General features: G+C 48.2%; 1 protein-coding gene across 1 annotated transcript in view; it reads left to right on the forward strand.

Annotated features, from left to right (window-relative positions):
- The window catches only part of LOC136384641 (ADAMTS-like protein 3), a 248,229-nt gene extending 230,175 nt beyond the window's left edge, over positions 1 to 18,054 (forward strand). The window contains exons 25-29 of the mRNA XM_066355073.1: positions 1,507 to 1,690; positions 5,792 to 5,987; positions 7,476 to 7,573; positions 16,678 to 16,892; positions 17,581 to 18,054. Coding sequence (XP_066211170.1) covers positions 1,507 to 1,690; positions 5,792 to 5,987; positions 7,476 to 7,573; positions 16,678 to 16,892; positions 17,581 to 17,687 — 800 coding nt within the window. The 3' untranslated portion in view covers positions 17,688 to 18,054. The remainder of the gene's footprint in view (positions 1 to 1,506; positions 1,691 to 5,791; positions 5,988 to 7,475; positions 7,574 to 16,677; positions 16,893 to 17,580) is intronic.
- The last annotated feature ends 5,478 nt before the right edge of the window (positions 18,055 to 23,532 follow it).

Raw genomic sequence — 23,532 nt, forward strand, 5'->3', positions numbered from 1 at the left:
CATGATCTGCCCATCTAGAGCCATGCTTGCAACTGAGCCATTTTTAGTGCCTGAGGCAGAGGTTCCATGGAGCCATCCTCAGCGCCCAGGGCTGATACACCAAATCAATCGAGCCATGGCTGCGGGAAGGGAAGAGAGGAAGAGAGAGGAGGGGGAGGGATAGAGAATAGACGGTCACTTCTCCTGTGTGTCCTGACCAGGAATTGAACCCAGGATGTCCACACTCCAGGCCAATGCTCTATCACTGAGCCAACCATCCAGGTCCAAAAAAACATCATTTTTAAGAAATTGCATGTGTGTCCTGTCTTGAACTGTCAAGGTGACTTTGTGAAATATGACATAGTAGAAAGAGTTCGATTTAAAGTTAGACATCGTGGCTCCCAATCCAGCTGACAGACAAAGGACCTTGGACAAGTCACTTACCTTTCTTAAGTTTCCCCCTCTGTGAATGAAAATCATCTGATTCACAAGAGACACTTAAGGGTTAAATGAAAAATTGGAGTTCAATTGCCTAATTCAGGACCTGTCCCATGGAAGGTTCGCGGTAAACTTGGATATTTATAAAAACCGTTTAAAATAAACTCTAACCCAGAGCTCTGTTAAAAATATATCTCGTTCTGCTTTGCAAATAATCCATCTGGGACTTAAGACAGAAATTCAAAAATCAGAGGGAAAAACTGGAAAACAAGTTCAACGGTTCCCCCGTGTGAGGGAGCCTGTGGACACAGCTGGTAGCTATCAATTACTTTTATAAGATTATTACAAAATCTGGCACCTCCTGTGAGCATACAGGTCTGCCCTCATCACATGCAAGCTCATCCCTTTAGCGGGTGTCAAAGGGACGGGAAAGGCCGTTTGCAGCGGGCCTGACGCTAGAAACGCTGTAACTGCTGGTAGGGGCCAGCTTCAGCTTTCCTAAAGGAAGCCCTGTTCTTTCCTTCCCAGATGTCTTTGTGGAGAATTATTTGTGCCATTGCAGGACGGATCTGAAGTTTAGAATAAATGTTAGTGCAAAAATAAGAATGGGAAGGAAATGCCTCTTCAACCTTCTTCATTAAGCCCTGGTCCTTGCTAAGTCATATTTCATTTCTGCAACGGATCCCTTTTGAGAAGTTGAACCCGTTTTGGCACCCTGGGGAGGCCACTCTCTCCTGTCCTTGTGTCTCTGCTTGCCAGTGCTCAGGAGGCTCCCACAGACCTCCTCGCTCTCGCTGGGATTTTTCTGGCAGAACTAGCTGGCCTGCAATAGCCCCTCTCCTAGGCTGTGGTCCAGGGGCCCCATTCTGGCTGCCGCTTCCACCAGTTACTGCAATAAGTGCGTTGAGGGAAGATGAGATTCAGAGGACCCCCTTGAACTTCGTGATGGCTTACTCTCTGTGTGCTACTCAGAGAAACAGACAAGGCAGCTCAGCGGAAAACAGCTCATGGTGGTCCTTGGCCGGGGCCTGTCTAGCTCAGCATCATTGCTCATCCGGGGCTGTCATGACCTCTCATTTCCTTCCGCAGAGCCTTTTTGGAAGCTTAGTAACTGGACACCGTGTTCTGCCACCTGCGGCCGCTTGGGAGCTCAAGTTCAGAGACCACAGTGCATGATGGCCGGTGGACAGGAAGTGAGTGAGGTCCTCTGCGCTCACCTCCAGAAGCCACTGGCTGGGTTTCAGCCCTGTCACATCCGGGACTGCCCCTCGAGGTAATGTGGCCGCTCCTGTGATCTCATCCGTACTAGGTTTTTGCTTGCTTTGAAAGACACTGTAGTTTGGGCTTTAATAGCGCCATCACTGAGATGTATTTAGAATGGACTCTGGACCAGGCATTTTGCTGGTGCTCTCTGTGCATCGCTCCATAAGCACCTGCGAGGTCCGTGTTATTGGTTTCCTGTCCGACGAATGGGAAGCACCCATTGGCCACACAGCGACGAGGGCCTGAATTCAAGTCAAGACAGTCTGATTCCAGAACCTCTGCTCTTAATCACTCCCCCAGATTTGCTTCCTGCACTCAGGGCGCTGTCTGTTCCTCCCAGTCACCGTGAAGCTGAGTTCACAGGGGACTGGGAGAGCATGTGCTGGCCCAGAAACACCATAGGTGTGAATTAAAAGCCCAGTTCCCCAGGCTCCAGTCCTGGAGGTAAGACCACAAACAACCTTTCTGTGTAATAGATGATACAAATCAATAATTTTAAAAAATGTCCGAACTCAGACTCATGCTCAGCACCATGCCAGACCCATCTCGAGTGCCTCCTAGACTTCCCCCTTCTCTCACGCCTACCCGTTCTCATCCTCTCCTGTCACCCCAGAGCCCAGGTCACCATCCTTACTCCCTTGGGCCATGCCGGGCACCTCCTGATCCTCATCTTCCTCCCTAGAGAGCTCTTTCCACTTTATAAACAGACTCATCTTTTAAAGCACAATTTTATTATGATTTTACCACCATGTTCAAAATAGTGCCTAAAACACAATAGGTGCTCAGTAACTATTTACTGCCTGTCAGAATAAATGAGAGACTTGAGGTCCCTCCATGCTTGGGCCTCAGCCTGTCACTGTGTCCCATCGCTGTGTCTCTTCTAGCCTGGTTACTCTGGTCTTTCTCTGTCCCTCGGATCTGCCATTCTCCTGCCTAACTCAGAGCCTTTGCACATTCTGTTCCCTGTACCTAGAACACTGTTCCCTCTATTTTCACATAGTTATTTCTGTTCATCTATTTTTGGGAAACCTCTGATCTTTGCCTCCAACCCACACCAGGACCCTGTGCTCTGTGTTTTATTACATTGTCTTATCATTCTTCTTCGTAGCTCTTACCACAGCCTGTCTGCCTGGCTCTCCCACCAGACTGTCGCTTCTGTTACAGTAATTCCACAACTGTCTCACACCACACTCTGTTCCTAATACTTATCACAACGCCTGCCCCATTACGCACTCTATAAAAATGGGAGTGAAATGAATGAATGAATGAATGAATGAATGATATAGTCCTTAGCAGATAACTGACCAAACACTTGGCACCAAACTCTACAGTAAAAATAACAACAATATTAGTAGCATTTATTGAGCATGAACCTCCCAGTCAGATATGATCACCCCTGTTTTACTGAGGAGAAAACGGAGGCATGCTTAATGCTATGCTGCTCACTGCCCTGTGCCAGTGCCCCTCGAGTGCCAGTGACCTGTGCCTCAGAGGACGTGGGAGGCAGAGTCCCACTGTGAAACAATGGATGCCACGAGCGTGTTCTCAGAAGGGCCGTTGGTGCGGCAGGTGCCCCAACTGACATGCGCACCAGCACCCACCGGCTCTGTCCGAGGAAGATCTGGTGCTGAGGGTCTGCTGTTCCTCAGGACGCAGCAAACTGGTGCTGTGATAACGAGGGAGACTCGATCCCAGACAGCGGCTTTGTGTCCGTTCTTGACTGACGCCAGGTGGGAAGAATTCACCCTGGGGAAGTTCCTCAGCAGCCTTGTGTATTACGTATTCTCAAGGCTTAGCGTGCTCTGGAATAAACAGACATGCGCTGTCTCACCCAGGAGAGACGACAGAGGCCATCTAACCCTGGTTCCTCTGCATGGGAGGGGGTCTTCGCAAGCCTGTGGACCCCTTCCCAGAACATCTAACCCTGGTTCCTCTGCATGGGAGGGGATCTTCGCAAGCCTGTGGACCCCTTCCCAGAACATCTAACCCTGGTTCCTCTGCATGGGAGGGGATCTTCGCAAGCCTGTGGACCCCTTCCCAGAACATCTAACCCTGGTTCCTCTGCATGGGAGGGGATCTTCGCAAGCCTGTGGACCCCTTCCCAGAACATCTAACCCTGGTTCCTCTGCATGGGAGGGGGTCTTCGCAAGCCTGTGGACCCCTTCCCAGAACATCTAACCCTGGTTCCTCTGCATGGGAGGGGGTCTTCGCAAGCCTGTGGACCCCTTCCCAGAACATCTAACCCTGGTTCCTCTGCATGGGAGGGGGTCTTCGCAAGCCTGTGGACCCCTTCCCAGAACATCTAACCCTGGTTCCTCTGCATGGGAGGGGGTCTTCGCAAGCCTGTGGACCCCTTCCCAGAACATCTAACCCTGGATCCTCTGCATGGGAGGGGATCTTCACAAGCCTGTGGACCCCTTCCCAGAACATCTAACCCTGGTTCCTCTGCATGGGAGGGGATCTTCACAAGCCTGTGGACCTCTTCCCAGAACATCTAACCCTGGTTCCTCTGCATGGGAGGGGATCTTCACAAGCCTGTGGACCCCTTCCCAGAACATCTAACCCTGGTTCCTCTGCATGGGAGGGGGTCTTTGCAAGCCTGTGGACCCCTTCCCAGAACATCTAACCCTGGTTCCTCTGCATGGGAGGGGATCTTCGCAAGCCTGTGGACCCCTTCCCAGAACATCTAACCCTGGTTCCTCTGCATGGGAGGGGATCTTCGCAAGCCTGTGGACCCCTTCCCAGAACAAGGGCTTTTAAGTTTGCAAGATAAAATATATTTTATTACAAAGGAAACCGATTGTATTGAATACAGTTACTGAAATAGTAAAAAAAAAAAAAATGCGTGATATCATAATTGATTTGCTCTTCTATTAACACCCTTATTACTATTACTAAGATCTCATTGCACATTAATTTTGAAGTGACGATGACTACGGATGATATCTGGAGATACCTCCCCCACTTTTAACATCCTGTGAAAATATCTGTTGGTATTGGAATAACAAATACTGCTGTGTTTTGTGGCTTACATTTTTATAATTGGAGGAAATATACTCTATTTCTTTTTTTTTTTATATACTCCATTTCTTAGATCTGCACGACAAAAAAGGTGTCATTCTTTCCCATCCATGTCCATGGTCCCCTTGAAGAACTTCAGGCTGGGAACCTTCACTCCAAGTGTCCCTGGGACAGCTCGACACTTTCAGTGACAGAGCGCTCAATGTCTCAGAGGTTTCTAATTCCAAATTCGGTCAGCTGTAACCATGAAAGTGTGAACTTCAGGGTCAGACAAATCTAGCACCCAGTCTCAGCCCTGTTGGCTGGTCAGTTGTGTGACTATAGCCAAGATTTTCAGCCTATGGATGCCTCTTTCTTCCCTACAAGCATGGAAAGAGGACCCTGGCCAATTAGCTCAGTCAGTTAAGAGCATTGTCCCAAAACAACAAGCCTGTGGGTTCGATTCCCGGTCTGGGCACACACGAGAAGCAGTCAATGAGTACACGACTGAGTGGAACAACAAATGCTACCCTTCTCCCTCCCCTCTCTCTCCATACTCTCTCTGTCTCTCTAAAAATCAATAAAAATTTAGCCCTGGCCAGATAACTCAGTTAGTTGGAGCGTCATCCCAGAGTGTGGAGGCTGCTGGTTCGATTCCCCAGTCAGGGCACATACAGGAGCAGCTTGATGTTCTTGTATCTCTCTCTCCCTGCCGCTCTCAACAACAACAACAACAAAGATCGAGAAGAACATGAGAATCACATAAGATAACATGGAACTATCTCAGAGCAAACAGCAATACATGTTGTCAAAATGTTTTTCGCCTTTGGTTTCAATGAATTGAAATCTACCCTTTGGACATCTTCACCTAATTCTGCCCTCACTCTGCCCTCTGAGGTCTTACATACTTGCAGACGGCTCTACCCCACCCGGTAGGTCTCTACGTGGTGACTCTGTTGCTTCCCTGAGTAAAGGGAAGTGTGAGAGTGAGGCGGGGCATCACCCACGTTGTTGGTCCTTCCCGGGGAAGTGGCATGGACAGTCACCCCCCGAAATGAGACACTGGCCTGGCATACCCGTCCTTCTAAGCTCCTGTAGTTTTTGTCCCCAGGTGGTTCACAAGCTCCTGGTCGGAGTGCTCTGCGTCCTGTGGTAAAGGATTCCGCATCCGGCGAGTGACCTGCAAACGCATGCAAGCCAGCGGCAGCGTGCGGGTGATGCCGGCGACCACGTGCGACCCCAAAGGCAGGCCTCCAGGGAGAGGGTCGTGTTCCGGCCACCCGTGTGTGGTCGAACCAGGGGGCCAGGTAATGTCACGAAGGTTGTGTTTTGACAGGACTATAGTCATCCCTTACTTTCTGATCAATGTTTTACATTTTTATTTTTCAATTACAGTTTACATTCACTATTGTTTTGTATTTAGTTTCGGGAGAGTAGCAGTATAGTGATTAGACAATCATATACAGTGGGGTCCCCTGGTTATAACACAGTTCCGTTTCTCCAACAGTGACATACCCGAATTTTGGTGTCAGTAGAAACACACCCTCGCCTGAGTCACTTACCTATCCTACCACAGTTGTCAAATCATCATCTAGAACAGTGGTTCTCAACCTTTTTAATGCCGTGACCCCACAATACAGTTCCTCATGTTGCGGTGACCTCAAACCAAAAAATAATTTTGGTGGCTACTTCATAACTGTAATTTTGCTACAGTTATGATTCGGAATGTAAATACCTGATATGCATTATGTATTTTCCGATGGCTTTAGGCGACCCCACCGGGGTCGCGACCCACAGGTTGAGAACCGCTGATCTAGAACATAAAAACACAACTAAGCTGCAGAAAAAGAACGTGTATTCTCCCACCACGTGCAGCCAAACTAGTCCTTAAGTACGATGCTCACAGCATAAGCCGAAACACTCATGTCTCAACTTTTTTAAGTTTTTATGGGAGTGAGTGTCTTAAACTTGAAACGTCGTATGTCAACACTGTTGTAACCCGAGGATCTCCGTACTTAGAAAGTGATGGCCCAGTATTTTCAGTGCCCACCTGACACCACACATAGTTATCACAGTATTACTGACGACATTCCCTAGGCTGTGCTTCACATCCCCGTGCCTGTTCTGTAACTGCCGATTTGGACTTCACCCTTCACCTTTTCTACCCGGCACCCCCTCCCGCCCCCGGCAACCATCAGTCTGCTCTCGGTACCTATGAGTCTGTTTCCATTTTGTTTGTTTTCTTCTTTAGATTCTACATGTAGGTGAAATTATCTATTACATTTTTTTTTTTAATTTGGGGAGAAAATCTGATTGGTCTCTAAAATGAACGTATATATCTAAAGTCAAGGTTTACATTTGGAAGTCACAGTGTCTCTGGCTTTTAATACAAAGGTAAACTGAGGTCGGGACCTTTGGCTCCAGGAGCTCCCAGGTCCTGATCTGGACAAGCCGGTGAGAGCAGGCTTCACGTAAAGCAGCCAGGACCACTCGTGACGTGGGCACAGGTGCAGAACCCACACCCCACCGTAAATAATACTATAACAATATTTGAAAAAAGAAATTAAAGCAATGCGTAGGAATCTGTATTAGTCTGCTAGGATTGCTGTAGAAAAATAGCACAGATTGAGTGCCTTAAACAGTTTAGCAGAAATTTATTTTCATCTAGTTCTGGAGGCCGGAAGTTCAAGGACAAGGTGGTGTTGGGTGGTTTGAGTGAGACCTCTCTTTCTGGCCTGGACAGCACGCATGAGCTCCCAAGGTCATGACGCTGTGGTGTGCTTCTTCTGCTCCAGTGTCCCGGACATTGCCTGGGTCGTGCCACGAGGACACAGCAGCATCCCGTCACCTGTCAGCACAACAGCTCTGACTCAGGCTGCGAGGACAGCAGGAGGTACGAGCCCTTCCCCCGGGGCCCCCGGGGCAGCGCATGACCCTCCTGCCACCTCCTCAGTGACTGTGACACCCTGTCAACCACCTCTCCTAATTGACAGTTCCTAGCAAACTATAATTTCTTGTAGTGCCATCCTCAATAGTACACATTATACCAATATCGGAATGAATGTATGCTCTTGCTAATTACACATTATTTGGATGTTGAACACATAGAGGCACCCCAAAGGGAAAATAAAAGGAGCACTGGGAATAGACAGATTTTTTTTTTTTTTTGCTCAATATGCAAAGTTGCTCAAGCCTCATAATATTTCAGTTAGGTTTACAGAGTCAATCTTCTAATGTGTTCAATGGACCACTTTATTCCTCTGTTTAGAAACTGATTTGATAGGATATTAGCACAGTGGTATAGTAGAGAATAAAATAAATTTATTCTGTTAAGGGTCTTAAATAAGGTAGGAGTTTAAAGGTCTTAAATAAGTAAGGAGTTCTCTTGTATGAAAGTCTGAGCTGATTGATGGTTTGGGGGTAAAGAGCTGTGCTTCATGAAATCTCCCTGACGCCCAGGCTCCTTCTAGCTGGAGGCACCAGTGTTTCAGAGGAGTGTGCCCCAGCCAGGGAACGTGAGGAAAGAGCCCAGCGGGCACACTGAGGAGGCAATTTAGAGTTCTGATTTTGTTTTTTCTTTTTTTCTTTTGTATTTTTCTGAAGCTGGAAATGGGGAGAGACAGTCAGACAGACTCCCGCATGCGCCCCACCGAGATCCACCCGGCACACCCACCAGGGGCGACGCTCTGCCCACCAGGAGGCGATGCTCTGCCCCTCCAGGACGTTGCTCTGCCGCGACCAGAGCCACTCTAGCGCCTGGGGCAGAGGCCAAGGAGCCATCCCCAGCGCCCGGGCCATCTTTGCTCCAATGGAGCCTCGGTTGCGGGAGGGGAAGAGAGAGACAGAGAGGAGGAAGGAGGGGGGGTGGAGAAGCAAATGGGCGCTTCTTCTGTGTGCCCTGGCCGGGAATCGAACCCGGGTCCCCCACACGCCAGGCCGACGCTCTACCACTGAGCCAACCGGCCAGGGCCTAATTTTGTTTTTTCTTAAGTGAGAGGAGCGGTGATAGACAGACTCCTGCATGTGCTCTGACTGGGATCCACCAGCAACCCCCATCTTGGGCCGATGCTCAAATCAACCGCGCTATCCTCAGTGCCCAAGGCCAGAGCTTGAACCAATCAAGCCACTGGCTGTGGGAGGCGGGGAGAGGAGAAGGGGAAGAGGGAGGGGAAGAGAAGCAGATGGTCGCTTCTCCTATGTGCCCTGACCAAGGGTGGAACCCAGGACATTCACGCCCCAGGCTGATACTCTGTGCACTGAGCTAACAGTCCTGGGTCTTTCAGCTTTCTCTTAACCTGTGACCTTGGACTACCGACTTCCTATTCTGCAAAACGGGGAATTTTGTGAAGTTATGGTTGGGAGGTTTTGATTAGTTAGCCTGAGCAGCCTGTGTCATAGAAGATGCTCCGTATATTGCTCTTTGCTCCTCCTTCACATTCCAAGTCTTTTTGGAGAAAACAAGATGACCTTGATAATTGGCTCAGTTACCGTTTGAGCCTTCAGTGAGGTTTGGCAACGTGGAGTCCACTGCGTTTCCCATTCCCCACAACACAGTTCAAACCAGAGCCTTTCTCCTCCAATGGAAAATGTTTGGAACAGCTGCCCTCATTCTCCACAATCTCGTTTCCTATTTTGCTGAGAAGATAGAGACCACACACAGATTGATATGTGCCATCCAGATGTTTTCTGTTGCGTTCTCAAAGATGTATTTACAACACAAACCCCTCCATGGTTTGAGCTTTCTTTTTAACGTAGCAGACATTTTTGGGGAAGTTGCCTCTTTTACTTATCAATACATTATAAACATTTTCTCCATCTTAATAGATAAGATTCAGTTTATTTTTTTGTTTTTAAATGAGAGAGAGAAAGAGGGAGAGAGAGAGAGAGAGAGAGAGACAGGAAGGGAGAGAGATGAGAAGCACCAACTCATAGTTGCAGCACCTTAGTTGTTCACTGATTGCTTCTCATACGTGCCTTGACCCCGGGGGCTGCAGCCAAGGCAGTGATCCCTTGCTCAAACCAGCGACCTTGGACTCAAGCCAGTGACCTTGGGCTCAAGCCAGTGACCATGAGATCATGTTGACCCTGCGCTCAAACCAGATGAGCCCACACTCAAGCTGACAACCTCGGGGTTTGAACCTGGGACCTCAGCATCCCAGGTGGACACTCTGTCCACTGCAGCACCACCAGTCAGGTTTCAGTTTGTTCTTTTAATAGTAGTCAGTATCATCTCATTCCATTGCTATGGATATTTGATTGTTTGAAATTTTTTGCTATTACGAACAAATACTTCAGTAAACATCTGTAACATATATCTTTATACACAAAAGCTAATATTTTTTAAAATTGATTTTAGAGAGAAAGCAAGGAGGAGAGAGTGGGAAATTGATTTGTTGTTCCACTTATTTATGCATTCATTGCTTGATTCTTGTATGTGCCCTGACTGGGGATCGAACCTGCAACCTTGACTTAGTGGGATGATGCTATAACCAACTGAACTACCCGGCCAGGACCAAAGGCTAATTTTTTTTTTTTTTTACAGAGACAGAAAGAGAGAGAGGGATAGATAGGGACAGACAGACAAGAACAGAGAGAGATGAGAAGCATCAATCATCAGTTTTTCGTTGCGACACCTTAGTTGTTCATTGATTGCTTTCTCATATGTGCCTTGACCGCGGGCCTTCAGCAGACCAAGTAACCCCTTGCTCGAGCCAGCGACCTTGGGTCCAAGCTGGTGAGCTTTGCTCAAACCAGATGAGCCTGCGCTTAAGCTGGTGACCTTGGGGTCTCGAACCTGGGTCCTCTGCATCCCAGTCTGATGCTCTATCCACTGCGCCACCACCTGGTCAGGCCAAAGGCTAATATTCTTATGGGATAGATTTTAGAGAAATGAATTGACAGTCATGCTCATTTTAATACTAAATTACCATCAAAATGTCTATACCAACAATATGTAAGAGCTTCTGCCTCTGTCATCAACATAACACAGATTTTTTTCAGTCTTTTAAAGATTTTTGCCAATCGGATGGATGAAAAATGATGTCTTACTGTAATTTGTACTTTCCCACTTACTTTTTAAATGCCTTTTGGCTGTTTGCACTTTTTTTTCTGGAACCCATTCACTTTTTCCCATCTCTCTGACCATCACCTTTGGCCAAGACATCCACTGGTCTCCATTGACTCATCGTGGGGACATCTTGAGGGATCTGTTCCAAAAGGTGGATCTGATTGTACCCCCACCACGCTCCACCTTCCTGCTAGATTAAGATCACTGTAGAGGCTTCACCTTCTCTGAGGAAGAAGACTGCCCAAGTGCCACATGTGGCCTGTACCAGTACTGCATGGCAAGTCCCGCCTGCCGGCGCAGCCTCGCCCAGGACCACGCTCTCTCACTGCCGCTGTTTCAGCCACATTGCCCTCCAGGTCCTTGGAGGTGCTCTGCACTTTTTACACAATGGCAGCAAAAATGAGCAGAAACTATAGTAGAGAAGACAAAATGGCTCTGGCCAGTGGCTCAATGGATAGAGCATTGGCTCGACATATGGACATCATAGGTTCGATTCCTGGTCAGGGCACAAAGAAGAAGCCACCATCTGCTTCCCTTTTCTTCCCACTCTCCCTTTTCTCCCTTTTTTCCTCCCACAGCCAGTGGCTTGATTGGTATGAGCATGGCCCTGGGCGCTGAGGATAGCTCAGTTGGTATTAGCGTGTCAGCTTCAGGTGCTAAAAATAGCTGGGTACTTGAGCATCGGCCCAAGATGGGGATTGCTGGGTGGATACTGGTTAGGGCGCAAGAAGGAGTCTGTCTCTTTAAATCCCCTCATCTCACCTGAAAAAGAAAGGAGAGAAAAGAGAAGATAAAACACGTGGAAGGATCTATCAAGTGGTTAAATATCTGGTTAAATGGGGTTTTAGAAAAAGAAGATATGGAAAGGAACTGAAAGGATGCACATTTTTATTTTTATTTTTTTTTCATTTTTCCAAAGCTGGAAACGGGGAGACAGTCAGACAGACTCCCGCATGCGCCCGACTGGGATCCACCCAGCATGCCCACCAGGGGGCGATGCTCTGCCCATCCAGGGTGTCGCTCTGTTGCAACCAGAGCCATTCTAGTGCCTGAGGCAGAAGCCACAGAGCCATCCTCAGCACCTGGGCCATCTTTGCTCCAATGGAGCCTCGGCTGCGGGAGGGAAAGAGAGAGAGAGGAAGGAGAGGGGGAGGGGTGGAGAAGCAGATGGGCGCTTCTCCTGTGTGCCCTGGCCGGGAATCAAACCTGGGACTCCTGCACACCAGGCCGACGCTCTACCACTGAGCCAACCGGCCAGGGCCAAGATGCACATTTTTAAAAGAAATAATAGAAGAATAATTCTTAAGAGATGTGAGTGGGGGAGTCAACTTGCCTTTCATTTCTTCTGTTATCTCTGCTTCCTCCAAGGCTGGCTGTTCTGTCTGATAGCTTGGTGTTTTCTTTCATGCTGCTAGTTTCCTTCAAATATCTGGTGGTTTGTGCAGGAAGGACTAAGGCAGTTGAGAGAGCTACTGTGGGTTTGTAATTTTCTAACCCTGTTTTGCCCACAGACCTCTTCTGCTGGCTGGCTTGCTGAAGATAGGTGGGGTATCAGAGCTCCACGGGCAGCTGGACACTCCCAGTGGCCACAGCAGGGCCTCAGTAAATGTGAGAGGGTGTTTTATAAGGAGTGGCCAGGGGTAGCAGGCTGTCTGCTCACTTCCTCTATAGTCCTGGGAGGGGTTGGGAGCTGTGGCCTCCACTGAAAAGAGAGGAGTGAGGATTGTCGGGGTAGAGCTATCTCAGGGGGAGTGAGGATTGTGGGAGTAGAGCTGGCTCAGGGGGAGTGAGGATTGTGGGGGTAGAGCTATCCCAGGGGGAGTGAGGATTGTCGAGGCAGAGCTGGCCCAGGGGGAGTAAGGATTGTCGGGGTAGAGCTATCTCAGGGGGAGTGAGGATTGTGGGGGTAGAGCTATCTCAGGGGGAGTGAGGATTGTTGGGGTAGAGCTATCTCAGGGGGAGTGAGGATTGTGGGGGTAGAGCTATCTCAGGGGGAGTGAGGATTGTGGGGGTAGAGCTATCTCAGGGGGAGTGAGGATTGTCAGGTAGAGCTATCTCAGGGGGAGTGAGGATTGTGGGGGTAGAGCTATCTCAGGGGGAGTGAGGATTGTGGGGGTAGAGCTGGCTCAGGGGGAGTGAGGATTGTGGGGGTAGAGCTATCTCAGGGGGAGTGAGGATTGTGGGGGTAGAGCTATCTCAGGGGGAGTGAGGATTGTCGGGGTAGAGCTATCTCAGGGGGAGTGAGGATTGTGGGGGTAGAGCTATCTCAGGGGGAGTGAGGATTGTCGGGGTAGAGCTATCTCAGGGGGAGTGAGGATTGTCGGGGTAGAGCTATCTCAGGGGGAGTGAGGATTGTCGGGGTAGAGCTAGCCAACACTGATGACAAGAAGACAACATGGGGACCTGAGGAAATACTTGAGGACACACAGAGCTTGTTCCCCAAAGTGGTGGTTTCCTACCTTAGCCAAGAGTCAGAATTACCTGGGAAATTTCTTTTTTTTTTTTTTTTTTTTTTTTTTTTTTTTTTTTTTCTTTTCATTTTTTCTGAAGCTGGAAACAGGGAGAGACAGACAGACTCCTGCATGCGCCCGACCGGGATCCACCCGGCACGCCCACCAGGGGCGGTGTTCTGCCCCCCAGGGGGCGATGCTCTGCCCATCCTGGGCGTCGCCATATTGCGACCAGAGCCACTCTAGCGCCTGAGGCAGAGGCCACAGAGCCATGCCCAGCGCCCGGGCCATCTTTGCTCCAATGGAGCCTTGGCTGCGGGAGGGGAAGAGAGAGACAGAGAGGAAAGGGCGGCGGAGGGGTGGAGAAGCAAATGGGCACTTCTCCTATGTGCCCTGGCCGGGAATCGAACCCGGGTCCTCCGCACGCTAGGCCGACGCTCTACCGCTGAGCCAACCGGCCAGGGCGGAAATTTCTTTAAAATAAGGAAACTCAGATTTAATGAATCAATATCATTGGGAGTGGAGCCTGGCAATCTACATCTTTTTTTTTTTTTAAGATTTTTTATTTATTTATTTATTATAGAGAGGGAAGAGAGAGACAGAGAGAGAGAGAGAGAGAAGGGGGGAGGAGCTGGAAGCATCAACTCCCATATGTGCCTTGACCAGGCAAGCCCAGGGTTTTGAACCAGCAACCTCAGCGTTTCCAGGTTGACGCTTTATCTGCTGCGCCACCACAGGTCAGGCGCAATCTACATCTTTTTAAAGCTGCCCACATACTTGTGATAACCAGCCAGGCTTGGGATCTTCTGCCTGCGGGCTGGTTGTGCCTGGTGGCGCGGACGGGGAGAGGGGTCGCTGGCGGTGGGGTGGAGCTGTACTGAATGGGAATGGGGAATAGGAAAAGACTAGTAGAAGAAGGTTCCTGTATGATTTCTGTTGCTGTTTCTACGTTCATGCTTTATGTAGAAAAACACGTGAGCCCTAGTTGTGGGCATAGTGCTGGCACCCAGTCTGTGTTCTGCTCATAGCTCAGACATCCCCATTTCCAGGGCAGGAAAACATGGCGCCATCTGCTGGACAGACCTTGTATTCTTTTGCTGAGTCCTCAGTGACCAGCCTCTTCAGCTTCCAGTTGGTCTGTAGCTCCCTGTGCCCCTCTCTCCGTTTACGTTTAGGAAGCTCCACGGTTCCTTCTGACTTCCCACCTGCCCTGTCTTCCATTGAAGCAAAAGTGGCTGTGTTAGTTGAGGTATCTGGTGCTAGAGACAATAAACGTCAGCTCAGAATGATTTATGTAGAGTGGGTGGAAGATTTCATATGCAGACTGGACCACCCAACACTTGTGCACAATTTGGTACCTTTGAACATTTTTAGTAGAAAAGCTGGACTCTGTGTCGGGGGACCGCTGAGGAGCATTCGGTCTCTGCCTTATCCAAAGCAATTCAAGTTTTGGTGCTTTAGATTTATACTCACTGGGGAAAACAGAAGTCATCTAATAGCCCCCCCCCCCATCTCCCCTTACAAATTCTATAAACAATTTGTTGTGACAATATTATGTAAATTCTTTGATGGTGTCTCCCCCTACTGGCCAATCAAGATATTGCTTCCAACTGTGTAATACGTACTTAATTAAGATCATCATAATTTTCTCTCTTATTACCAGTGTGGTTTCAACACTCTTTATAGAATATGTGCCCTGACAAGGAATCTTTTATGGCAATACAGATAGGTCCCAAGAATCCAGAGGGAGAATGCCGTCAGACCTCAGGAAGAAGAGTAACCAAGACAGGAGCAGGCAGTGGGACTTTTTTCTCTCCTTACTTTTACAGCTCTGTGTGTTTCTGCTCCATCCTTTGTTCTTCCTGAATAGTTATTATTTTTTCCCTACCTCTCTCGCTTGTGTGGCAGAATATAGTCACCACTACCCCAGACTCTCGCAACTTTCAGATTCTTGGGAGAAAGAGTTACTGAAGCAGCTCAAGTGAGGGTCCTTTTCCCGTCGTCTTTAGATGGGGAGACATTCTCATGTAGTGCAAATATATTACCCAGGAGCCCTGGCCTGGGGAACGAGGGCACATACCCCCCAAGTGGCCTCACTAAGGTGCCTCTAGGGTAAATACCTTTTTAAAAAATCAGAGGGTAGGTCCTGGCTGGTTGGCTCAGCGGTAGAGTGTTGGCCTGGTGTGTGGATGTCCCAGGTTTGATTCCCAGTCAGGGCACGCAGGAGAAGCAACCATCTGTTTCTCCCCTCCCCTTCTACCTTCTCTCTCGCTCACTGGCTCTCTCTCTCCCTTGCCCACAGCCATGGCTTGATTGGTTCGAGCACATTGTCCTGGGCACTGAGAATGGCTCTGTGGAGCCTCTACTTCAGGTGCTAAAAATAGCTTATTTGCTAGCATCAGCCCCTGATGGGCAGAACATTGGCCCCAGACAGGGGTTGCTGGTTGAATCCTGGGCAGGGCAGTCCATCTCTCTATCTCCCCTCCTCTCACTTTGAAAAAGAAGAAAAAGGAAAAAAAAAAATCAGAGGGCATTCATTAACTTCCTGTTCTGTTTTAAAGGTAGATGCCTCTTCCCAAATGGTCTTTGTCAGGTCTGACTCCAAGTTACGCTATGGCCTCAATGTAAATGTAAGAGCATTTCTCTTAGCAAACAAGATTGCTCATGTACAAATTCAGACTCACACCAGAATATACTTCAGGTGCTTTGGTAAACAAAACTTCAAGCGTGCTAACAAAGTTGAAGTGTTTTGTGAGTCCTCCTTCTCTTCCTCGCCTGAATGGATCTGCTCGAGTTAATGGGGACAGCATGTCTTCAGCGGTGTGCTACTTGACTTGGTGCTGGGAGTCAGGGGAAACACGGTGTCTGCTGCCTCCCCTGTGGTCGTGATGATCCCACTGCTTTGCATAATCACCAGCCATGAACAACGCAAATCCGTTTCCTGATAAATCGGCTCCTAATTGTCAAACCTGTAATATATTTTTCTTTTTTTTTATCAAAATATATTGATTTGTGCCTGACCTGTGGTGGCGCAGTGGATAAAGTATCAACCTGGAACACTGAGGTCGCAGGTTTTGAAACCCCAGGCTTGCCCGGTCAAGGCATATATTGGAGTCCATGCTTCCTGCCCCTCCCCTCTTCTCTCTCTCTCTCTCTCTCTCTCTCCCTCTCTACCTCTCTACCTCTCTCCTCTCTCTCTAAAAATGAATAAATAAAAATTTTTTAAAATATATTGATTGATTTTAGAGAGAAAGGAAGGAAAGAGAGAGACAGACAGAAACATTGGTCTGTCCCTGTATGTGCCCTGATCAGGGACTGAAACCCCACCTTTGTGCAACAGGGCAATGCTCCAACCAACCGAACTATCCGGCCAGGGCAAACCTGTAATACGTTGAAAATGGAGTACGGTAAGAGGCTTGATCCTACCACGAAGTGACACCCACTTTTCCCTCTTCCCGGTTTCCGTTCTCTCCACTCCAGAGCCGCCTTTGGGAGGAACTGCTCGGCAGGGGCCTGTGACGTGTGCTGGCGGGCAGGCCCGTGGAAGCCGTGCACGGCAGCCTGCGGGAGGGGCTTCCAGTCCCGGAGGGTGGACTGTGTCCACACGAGGAGCTGCAGACCGGTGGCCGAGAGGCACTGTCTGCAGACAAAGAAACCAGCCTCCTGGCAGCACTGTGCCGGGCCCTCCTGTGACAGTATGTACCCCTCCCAGGTATCACACTGCCCTCAAACCCTGTTCAAACCAGACCGTCACGGTGCCTACCTTGTCGGTGTCATGTCTGAGGGCTCAGGCAGGACAGGGTGTGGAGTCGGGGTCATTAGGAGACGCCTCGTTTGTGTGTGGGTACAACTCGGTGTTCTTTAGAGATACAGTATTTGGATCAGAAGGCTGTCGGGGACGCTGGTCGCTGCCCTCTGACAGGCACGGGCAGCCTCTGCACTGACTCCTCTGTGCCTGAGTCTCATTCCTCAGCCAGGGACTCACGGTGGGGTTGAGCATGTAGCAAACGTTCTGAACTTATACGAATAACTTAATCGCATATGAATTTTTCTTGGGGGAAGGTCCATAGCTTGCATTAAGTTTTACAAGGGGTCCATGACCCTCCAAAAGCCAAGCACCATGGCTCGGCCAGAGCAGCACGGACCAGAAGGGCTGTGAGGTCCCCGGAGAACAGTGACAAGCTGCCGGGCCTCCCTGAGAAGTGAGCCCTGTGCGCCTCCTGCCCCCCGCGGGCGCTGCCCGGTGCCCGGCCCCGCCTAGTTCCTTCTCGTCACTCTGTGATCTCGAGTTATGCTTTTCAGAAAAATAATCAAATGATCTTTCACTGATTCTCTAACCGGATGTGCGTTAATGCGTATGGGTTTTTGTTGCTTTGTTTACAGGAAACTGCACAGACACAACTTACTACTGTACGTTTGTGAAGCATCTGAACTTGTGTTCGCTGGACCTCTACGGGCAGAGGTGCTGCCGGTCCTGCCGCGCAGGGTGAACTGTCGGAGGGGCCAGGGCGCTGCTGTGAAGCTGACACACAAACGTCAGAGCTCTCTCTCCCCCGTGTAGCTGATTCAAAAACACGTGTGTCTTCCAAACACTCCGAATTCCGCAGTCAGACACAGGTTGATGGGCTGTCACCGCTGTTAAAACTCTGACTGCCATTTATTTCCCCGTGGCCAGTTTCTAATTCCAGCTCTGTTAAATGATAGGTTCCGGGACTAACCTAAACCCCCTCGCCGGCAGGCCAAGGCACTTGGGACCTCATTGTGTCCTTCTAAATCAGGCGCCTACCAAGGTCACTCATGCGATGTCACGTGCTGCTGCTGCTTCCTGTGATTTGTAGACTAGCCTAGCGTAGGACTCCCTGAGAAACACAGCAATGGATGGCTTCCTCTTCTCTCGACTCTTAGGCTCTCAGCGGGTTTCTAAGACATTTAGATCTTAGAAGCTCTGGCTAGGAGCCGTTAATAGGTTGGCACTAATGGGCATTTTTATGGATCCTTAAATTTAGTCTGTGAAATAGAGACAGTCTGGCTTGTAACACTCACTGGTCCAAGGATGGAAGGGGGGGGGGATAACATCTCGTCCTTGCTCTTAAAGAACCCTGGGCACAAAAAGATGTCGCTGTCATTTTCACAATTCCAGAAAAATATCTTTGACCAAACAGGGCATCTTGGAAATTAAATGAGAGGAAAAGTTAACCTTTCCTGCTGGCTTTGAAGTCTATTCAGTGCTTTAAGAGCTGTGAATGAAACTTTTTCTAAGCACTATTTTCTTGTACCCAAAGTCCGGAGCCTTATAAGGAGACCTAATTTATGCATAAAGTTGTATTCCTAAGGATTTTTATTTTGGAAAAATTTTTAAGAAAACAATCTAAATATGAAGCATGGTAATTGAAAACAAATTGTTTATAGTAAATAATTGTTTTAAATTGAACTGATTTTTTTTTTTTTTTTTTCAGTAAATCCAAAGTGAATGAGGGTCAGGCCGGAAGTTACAGTTAGGAAATTAGGGTTAGGGTTTGGTAAATACGTTTCCGGTTAGTTTCGTTTTAGGATTGGGTTAGGTGAGCATGGATGTCAAGTTAGGGGTAAAGCTTTGGACTTAGGGTCAGGGCCAGGTTAGGTCAGAGGTGGGCTGCGTTTAGACTGGGCCATGTCAGTATTAGTGACAGTGTCAGGGGGACCAGTTTGGGAGTCAGTGTTGGTGCTGAAGGAGTCGAAGCTAGCTGACAACTGTTAGCTCTTTTCATTTTTTTTTTTTTTTTTTGAGAGAGAGAGAGGCAGGGAGAGACAGACAGGAACATCAAGCTGCTCCTGTATGTGCCCAGACCAGAGAATTAAACCGGCAACCTCTGCGCTCTGGGACGACGCTGCCACCAGCCGAGCTCTCTGGCCGGGGCTTCAACCGTCGGTTCTCGAGCTGATTCCGTTCTGGGCTCTTTCCCTTCCATTCCACCGGCTCTGGCTTAGATGTCACACAGCCCGAAGCAAGCAGTCCTGCCCCCTCACCCACGGTCCCCCAGCTGCCTGTTCCCAGGTTGCCTACCGCCTCCTGGCAGCAAAGTTATGTGAAGCAGGTTGTGTGGGACCTCGTCCCCGGTCACTCGTAAGTGGACGGTGCGTTCGGCCATGTCCGCGGACATGCCACGCTCCGGGCACTGGGGCCCCTGTCACGCCTCAGCCTCGCTGACACTGTGATGAGCACCTACTGTAAGTAGAGGGGGTGGCGGCTGCGAATGGACGGGGGACGCGACGAGGACACACATCAGCCCACGAGTTACTGATCCTCAATCAACACTTTGATTGTTGAAGGTTTTTTTAAATTAAAAGAGATCATTTGTAAAATATGCTTTGTATATACTTATATGACTTAAAGGTGCAATATTTTATTTTGTACAGTGTGTAATAAAGACATGGGACATATATTTTTCTTATTAACAAAATTTCTTATTAAATTGATTCACTTGGTGTTTAAAGTTGCTGTTTTCCATTTGCTATTTTTTTGTCTTATCCTTCAAAGGCCATTCCTGTGTACTGTATTCCACTGCCGTTTCTTCAAACAGAAGAGTAATGTTTCTCTTTCATGATCCTTAAGTAATTCAGAAATAAATTTACTCTGACTATTCAGTGGCGTCCTTATAAATGCCAGGGGCTTATTTGTGTTATGTCTTTTGTAGCTTTGAGTCATGGTCTTGGAAGTGAGATTTCTCTTCATTCGCCAAAGGTTTTGGAGTTTCCAAGGTCACTTAATTAAAAACAAAAATCAGCCCTGGCCAGTTGGCTCGGTGGTAGAGCGTTTGCCTGGCGTGTGGATGTCCCAGGTTCAATTACTGGTCAGGGCACACAGAAGAGGCGACCATGTGCTTTTCTACCCCACCTCCTCCTCTTCTTTCTCTCCTTATTTCTTCTCCTCCCACAGCCATGGCTCGGTTGGTTCCAGCGCATCAGCCCTGGGCTCTGAGGATGGCTCTGTTGCGCCTCTGCCTCAGGCACTAAAAATAGCTCAGTTGTGAACACAGCCCCAGATAAGCAGAGCATCAGCTCCAGACAGGGGTTGCTGGGTGGATCCCAATCGGGGTGCATGCAAGAGTCTGTCTCTCTAACTCCCCTCCTCTCACTTGGAAATAAAAAAGATAGTAATAGTAAAAAAAAAATTAAAAATCAATCATTTACAGTAACTTTGAGACTACGTTACCCTCATGCAGCTGAGCCACACAGGAGACATGGAAGGTGGTACCTCATGTCTCAAACATGCACTTTCATCATCATCATCACTGTCTTTTTCCATCACTAACGCCCACATACGCTCTAAGGAGTGGAGAGTGTTATCAGGAGACAGAGGAAGTTAGCAACTTCATTTCCAATTCAGGGACATTTCCCTAATGACTAACGATGTGCAGACTATTTTTTCCTATTTTTATTTGACATCTTTGTTGGGTTGAATTGTGTCTCTCCCCCATGAACCTTCCAACTCCCACAATGAGACCTTAGTTAGAAATAGGGTCTTTGCAGATGATAAAGTTGTGATGTTGGTGAGAAGTCCTATGCCTGTGAATACCAATATGACTTATTTTTATAAATTTAGACACAGGTGTGTGTATGCAGGGAGAATGCCGTGTGAAGTTAAGGGCAGAAATCTGTAAGCCAGCCCCCCCCCCAAGACATCCAGCAAAGCTCCGGGCTGGGGGAGGGACAGGGCTGATTCTCCCTTGCAGCCCCCGGGGGCCAGCTCTGCTGACTCCTGGACCCCAGACTTCTTGTCTCCAGAACTGTAAAAAAGGACATTTCTGTTTTTAAAGCCACTTAGTTCATTCATTTTGTTACAGCCAACTTAGTAATAAAACCTACATCTGTATATTCTTTGATGAAGTATCTGTTTCCATATTTTAGCCATTTTTTCTATTATTGAGTTTCAAAGTTCTTGATATATTCTGGATACATGTCCTTTGATGTGTATGTGTGTGGGGTTTTTTGTGATTTTTTTTTTAGTGAGAAACAGAGGATAAAGTGTCGACCTGGAATGCTGAGGTCGCCGGTTCAAAACCCTGGGCTTGCCTGGTCAAGGCACATATGGGAGTTGATGCTTTCTGCTCTTCCCCCCTTTCTCTCTCTCTCTCTCTCTCCTCTAAAATGAATAAATAAATAAAAATTAAAATAAAAAGAATGCAACTTATAAAAAAAAAAAAGAAACAGAAAAGGAGGGAGCTGAGAATCATCAACTCATAGTTGCAGCACCTTAGTTGTTCATTGATTACTTTCTCATATGTGCCTTGACCGGGGGCTCCAGTTGAACCAGTGACTCCTTGCTCAAGCCAGCAACCTTGGGCTCAACCCAGCGACCATGGGGTCATGTCTATGATCCCACGCTCAAGCTGAATGAGCCTGCGTTCAAGCCCTTAGCGACCTTGAGGTTTCAAACCTGGGTCCTCAGTGTCCCAGGTTGACACACTATCCACTACGCCACCACCTGATCAGGCACTTTGACATATACATATTTTATAGGTAAAGAAATGGCTCAGAGAGGGAAAGGACTTTGTACAAGTTAACCTAATAGTCTATGAAAGAAGATACAGTTCCCATTTTGCAGACTTGGCGTCTGTCCATAAATGCTCACTGTCTGCAAACATCTCCTGGCCATATGGCCTCATTACATTCCACAGTGGCTGCACTGGGGAGTAGCAGTGGGGACACAGGAGGTGATGGTGAAGTAGCCCCGGCCACCCTAGAGAGCAGATCTCAAACTGCTGTGTGCTCAGGCAGGTTGGGAGGGGCGAAGGACATTGGCAAAAGTCCTGCATCGGTGACATGGGGTAAAAATTTGCACATCCATGTAAAACATCAAGTGGAAAAGGGAAGAGCTGGAGCCTTAACAAAATGATTCTTTTTTTTAAATTTCTTAATTAGCCTGACCAGGCAGTGGTGCAATGGATAGAGCATTGACCTGGGACACTGAGGACCAGGTTCGAAACCCTGAAGTTGCCGGCTTGTGCACAGGCTCACCAGCTTGAATGCATGGTCGCTGGCTTGACCGTGGGATCATCAACCTGACCCCAGGGTCACTGGCTTGAAGCCCAAAGATCACTGGCTTGAGTCCAAGGTCGCTGGCTTGAGCAATGGGTTACTCACTCTGCTGGAGTCCCTAGTCAAGGCACATGTGAGAAAGCAACCAATGAACAACTAGGGTGCTGCAACAAAGAACTGATGCTTCTCATCTCTCTCTCTTCCAACTTGTCTGTCCCTGTCTGTCTCTCTCTCTCTTGCTCGCTAAAATAATAATAATAAAACAGAAATGAATTACTAATTGAATTTATTGGGGTGGCGCTGTTTAACAGAATGACACAGGTTTCAGTGCCCAATTCTGCAACACATTTCTGCACACTGTGTTGTGCGTTCATCCCCCAATCCAAGTCTTCGTCCATCAGCATTTATCCTCCTTGTACCCTCCTCCCCTTTCCTCCCCAAATAAAAGATTCTTGATGTTTTATTGGACACTGTGACCCTTTTAAAAAGTGTATATCAGCAACTGTTTAAAAAAATTTTTTTATTTATTGACTTTAGCAAGAAAGAGGGAGAAAGGAGAGAGAAAAACAGAGAGACAGAAACATGGGCATGTTCCTGTATGTGCCCTGATGGGATCGAACCAGCAGCCTATGCGCTTTGGGGTGATGCTCTAATCAACCCAGCTATCCAGCCGGGGCTGGCAGCATTTTTTTTTAATTTTTGTTTAGATACAGCTTTGTTGAAGTTTGCTAACTCAGGACTGCAAGGCTCGCCTTCATGTTCAGAGGTCTCTTCTTCCTGCACTCACACAGCGCTCCTCAGAGACGGCTTTAGATGGTGGTTTCACACAAAGGAAAGTCTGTAAACTTCATGTGTTAAGAAGCCGGGTGAGTATTCTCTTCCTGCCTGCCATGCAGTGTTTGTTCTTAATAGTCTTTCTTTTTTAGAGCAGTCTTAGGTTTTACAGCAAAATTGAGTGGAATGTACAGGCTGCTCTGAACCCCCCCCCCCCCACTCCCCGCCACATGCACATCCTACACCAAAGGGGACCTTTGTCACAATTGATGAATACACACACACACACACACACACACACACAGGGAGTTATAATCACCCGAAGCCCTCAGCAGATATCAGGGTTCACCCTTAGTGCTTGCTGCCCATGTCGTTTCGTGAAACCACAAAGCCTTTCTTTCTAATTTGAGTCTGTAGTCTGATTTCCCACAACAAGGATGTCCTAGATGGGGAAGGAAGGGTTGGGGTGGAAGTTTCCTGTTTCTCCTTGAATTATTCTTTCTTCATCAGATTCATAAAGCTTGCTTTGCTGGAAATCCCTTC

Source organism: Saccopteryx leptura, chromosome 13, assembly GCF_036850995.1.
Source record: "Saccopteryx leptura isolate mSacLep1 chromosome 13, mSacLep1_pri_phased_curated, whole genome shotgun sequence".
Classification (NCBI taxonomy): domain Eukaryota; kingdom Metazoa; phylum Chordata; class Mammalia; order Chiroptera; family Emballonuridae; genus Saccopteryx; species Saccopteryx leptura.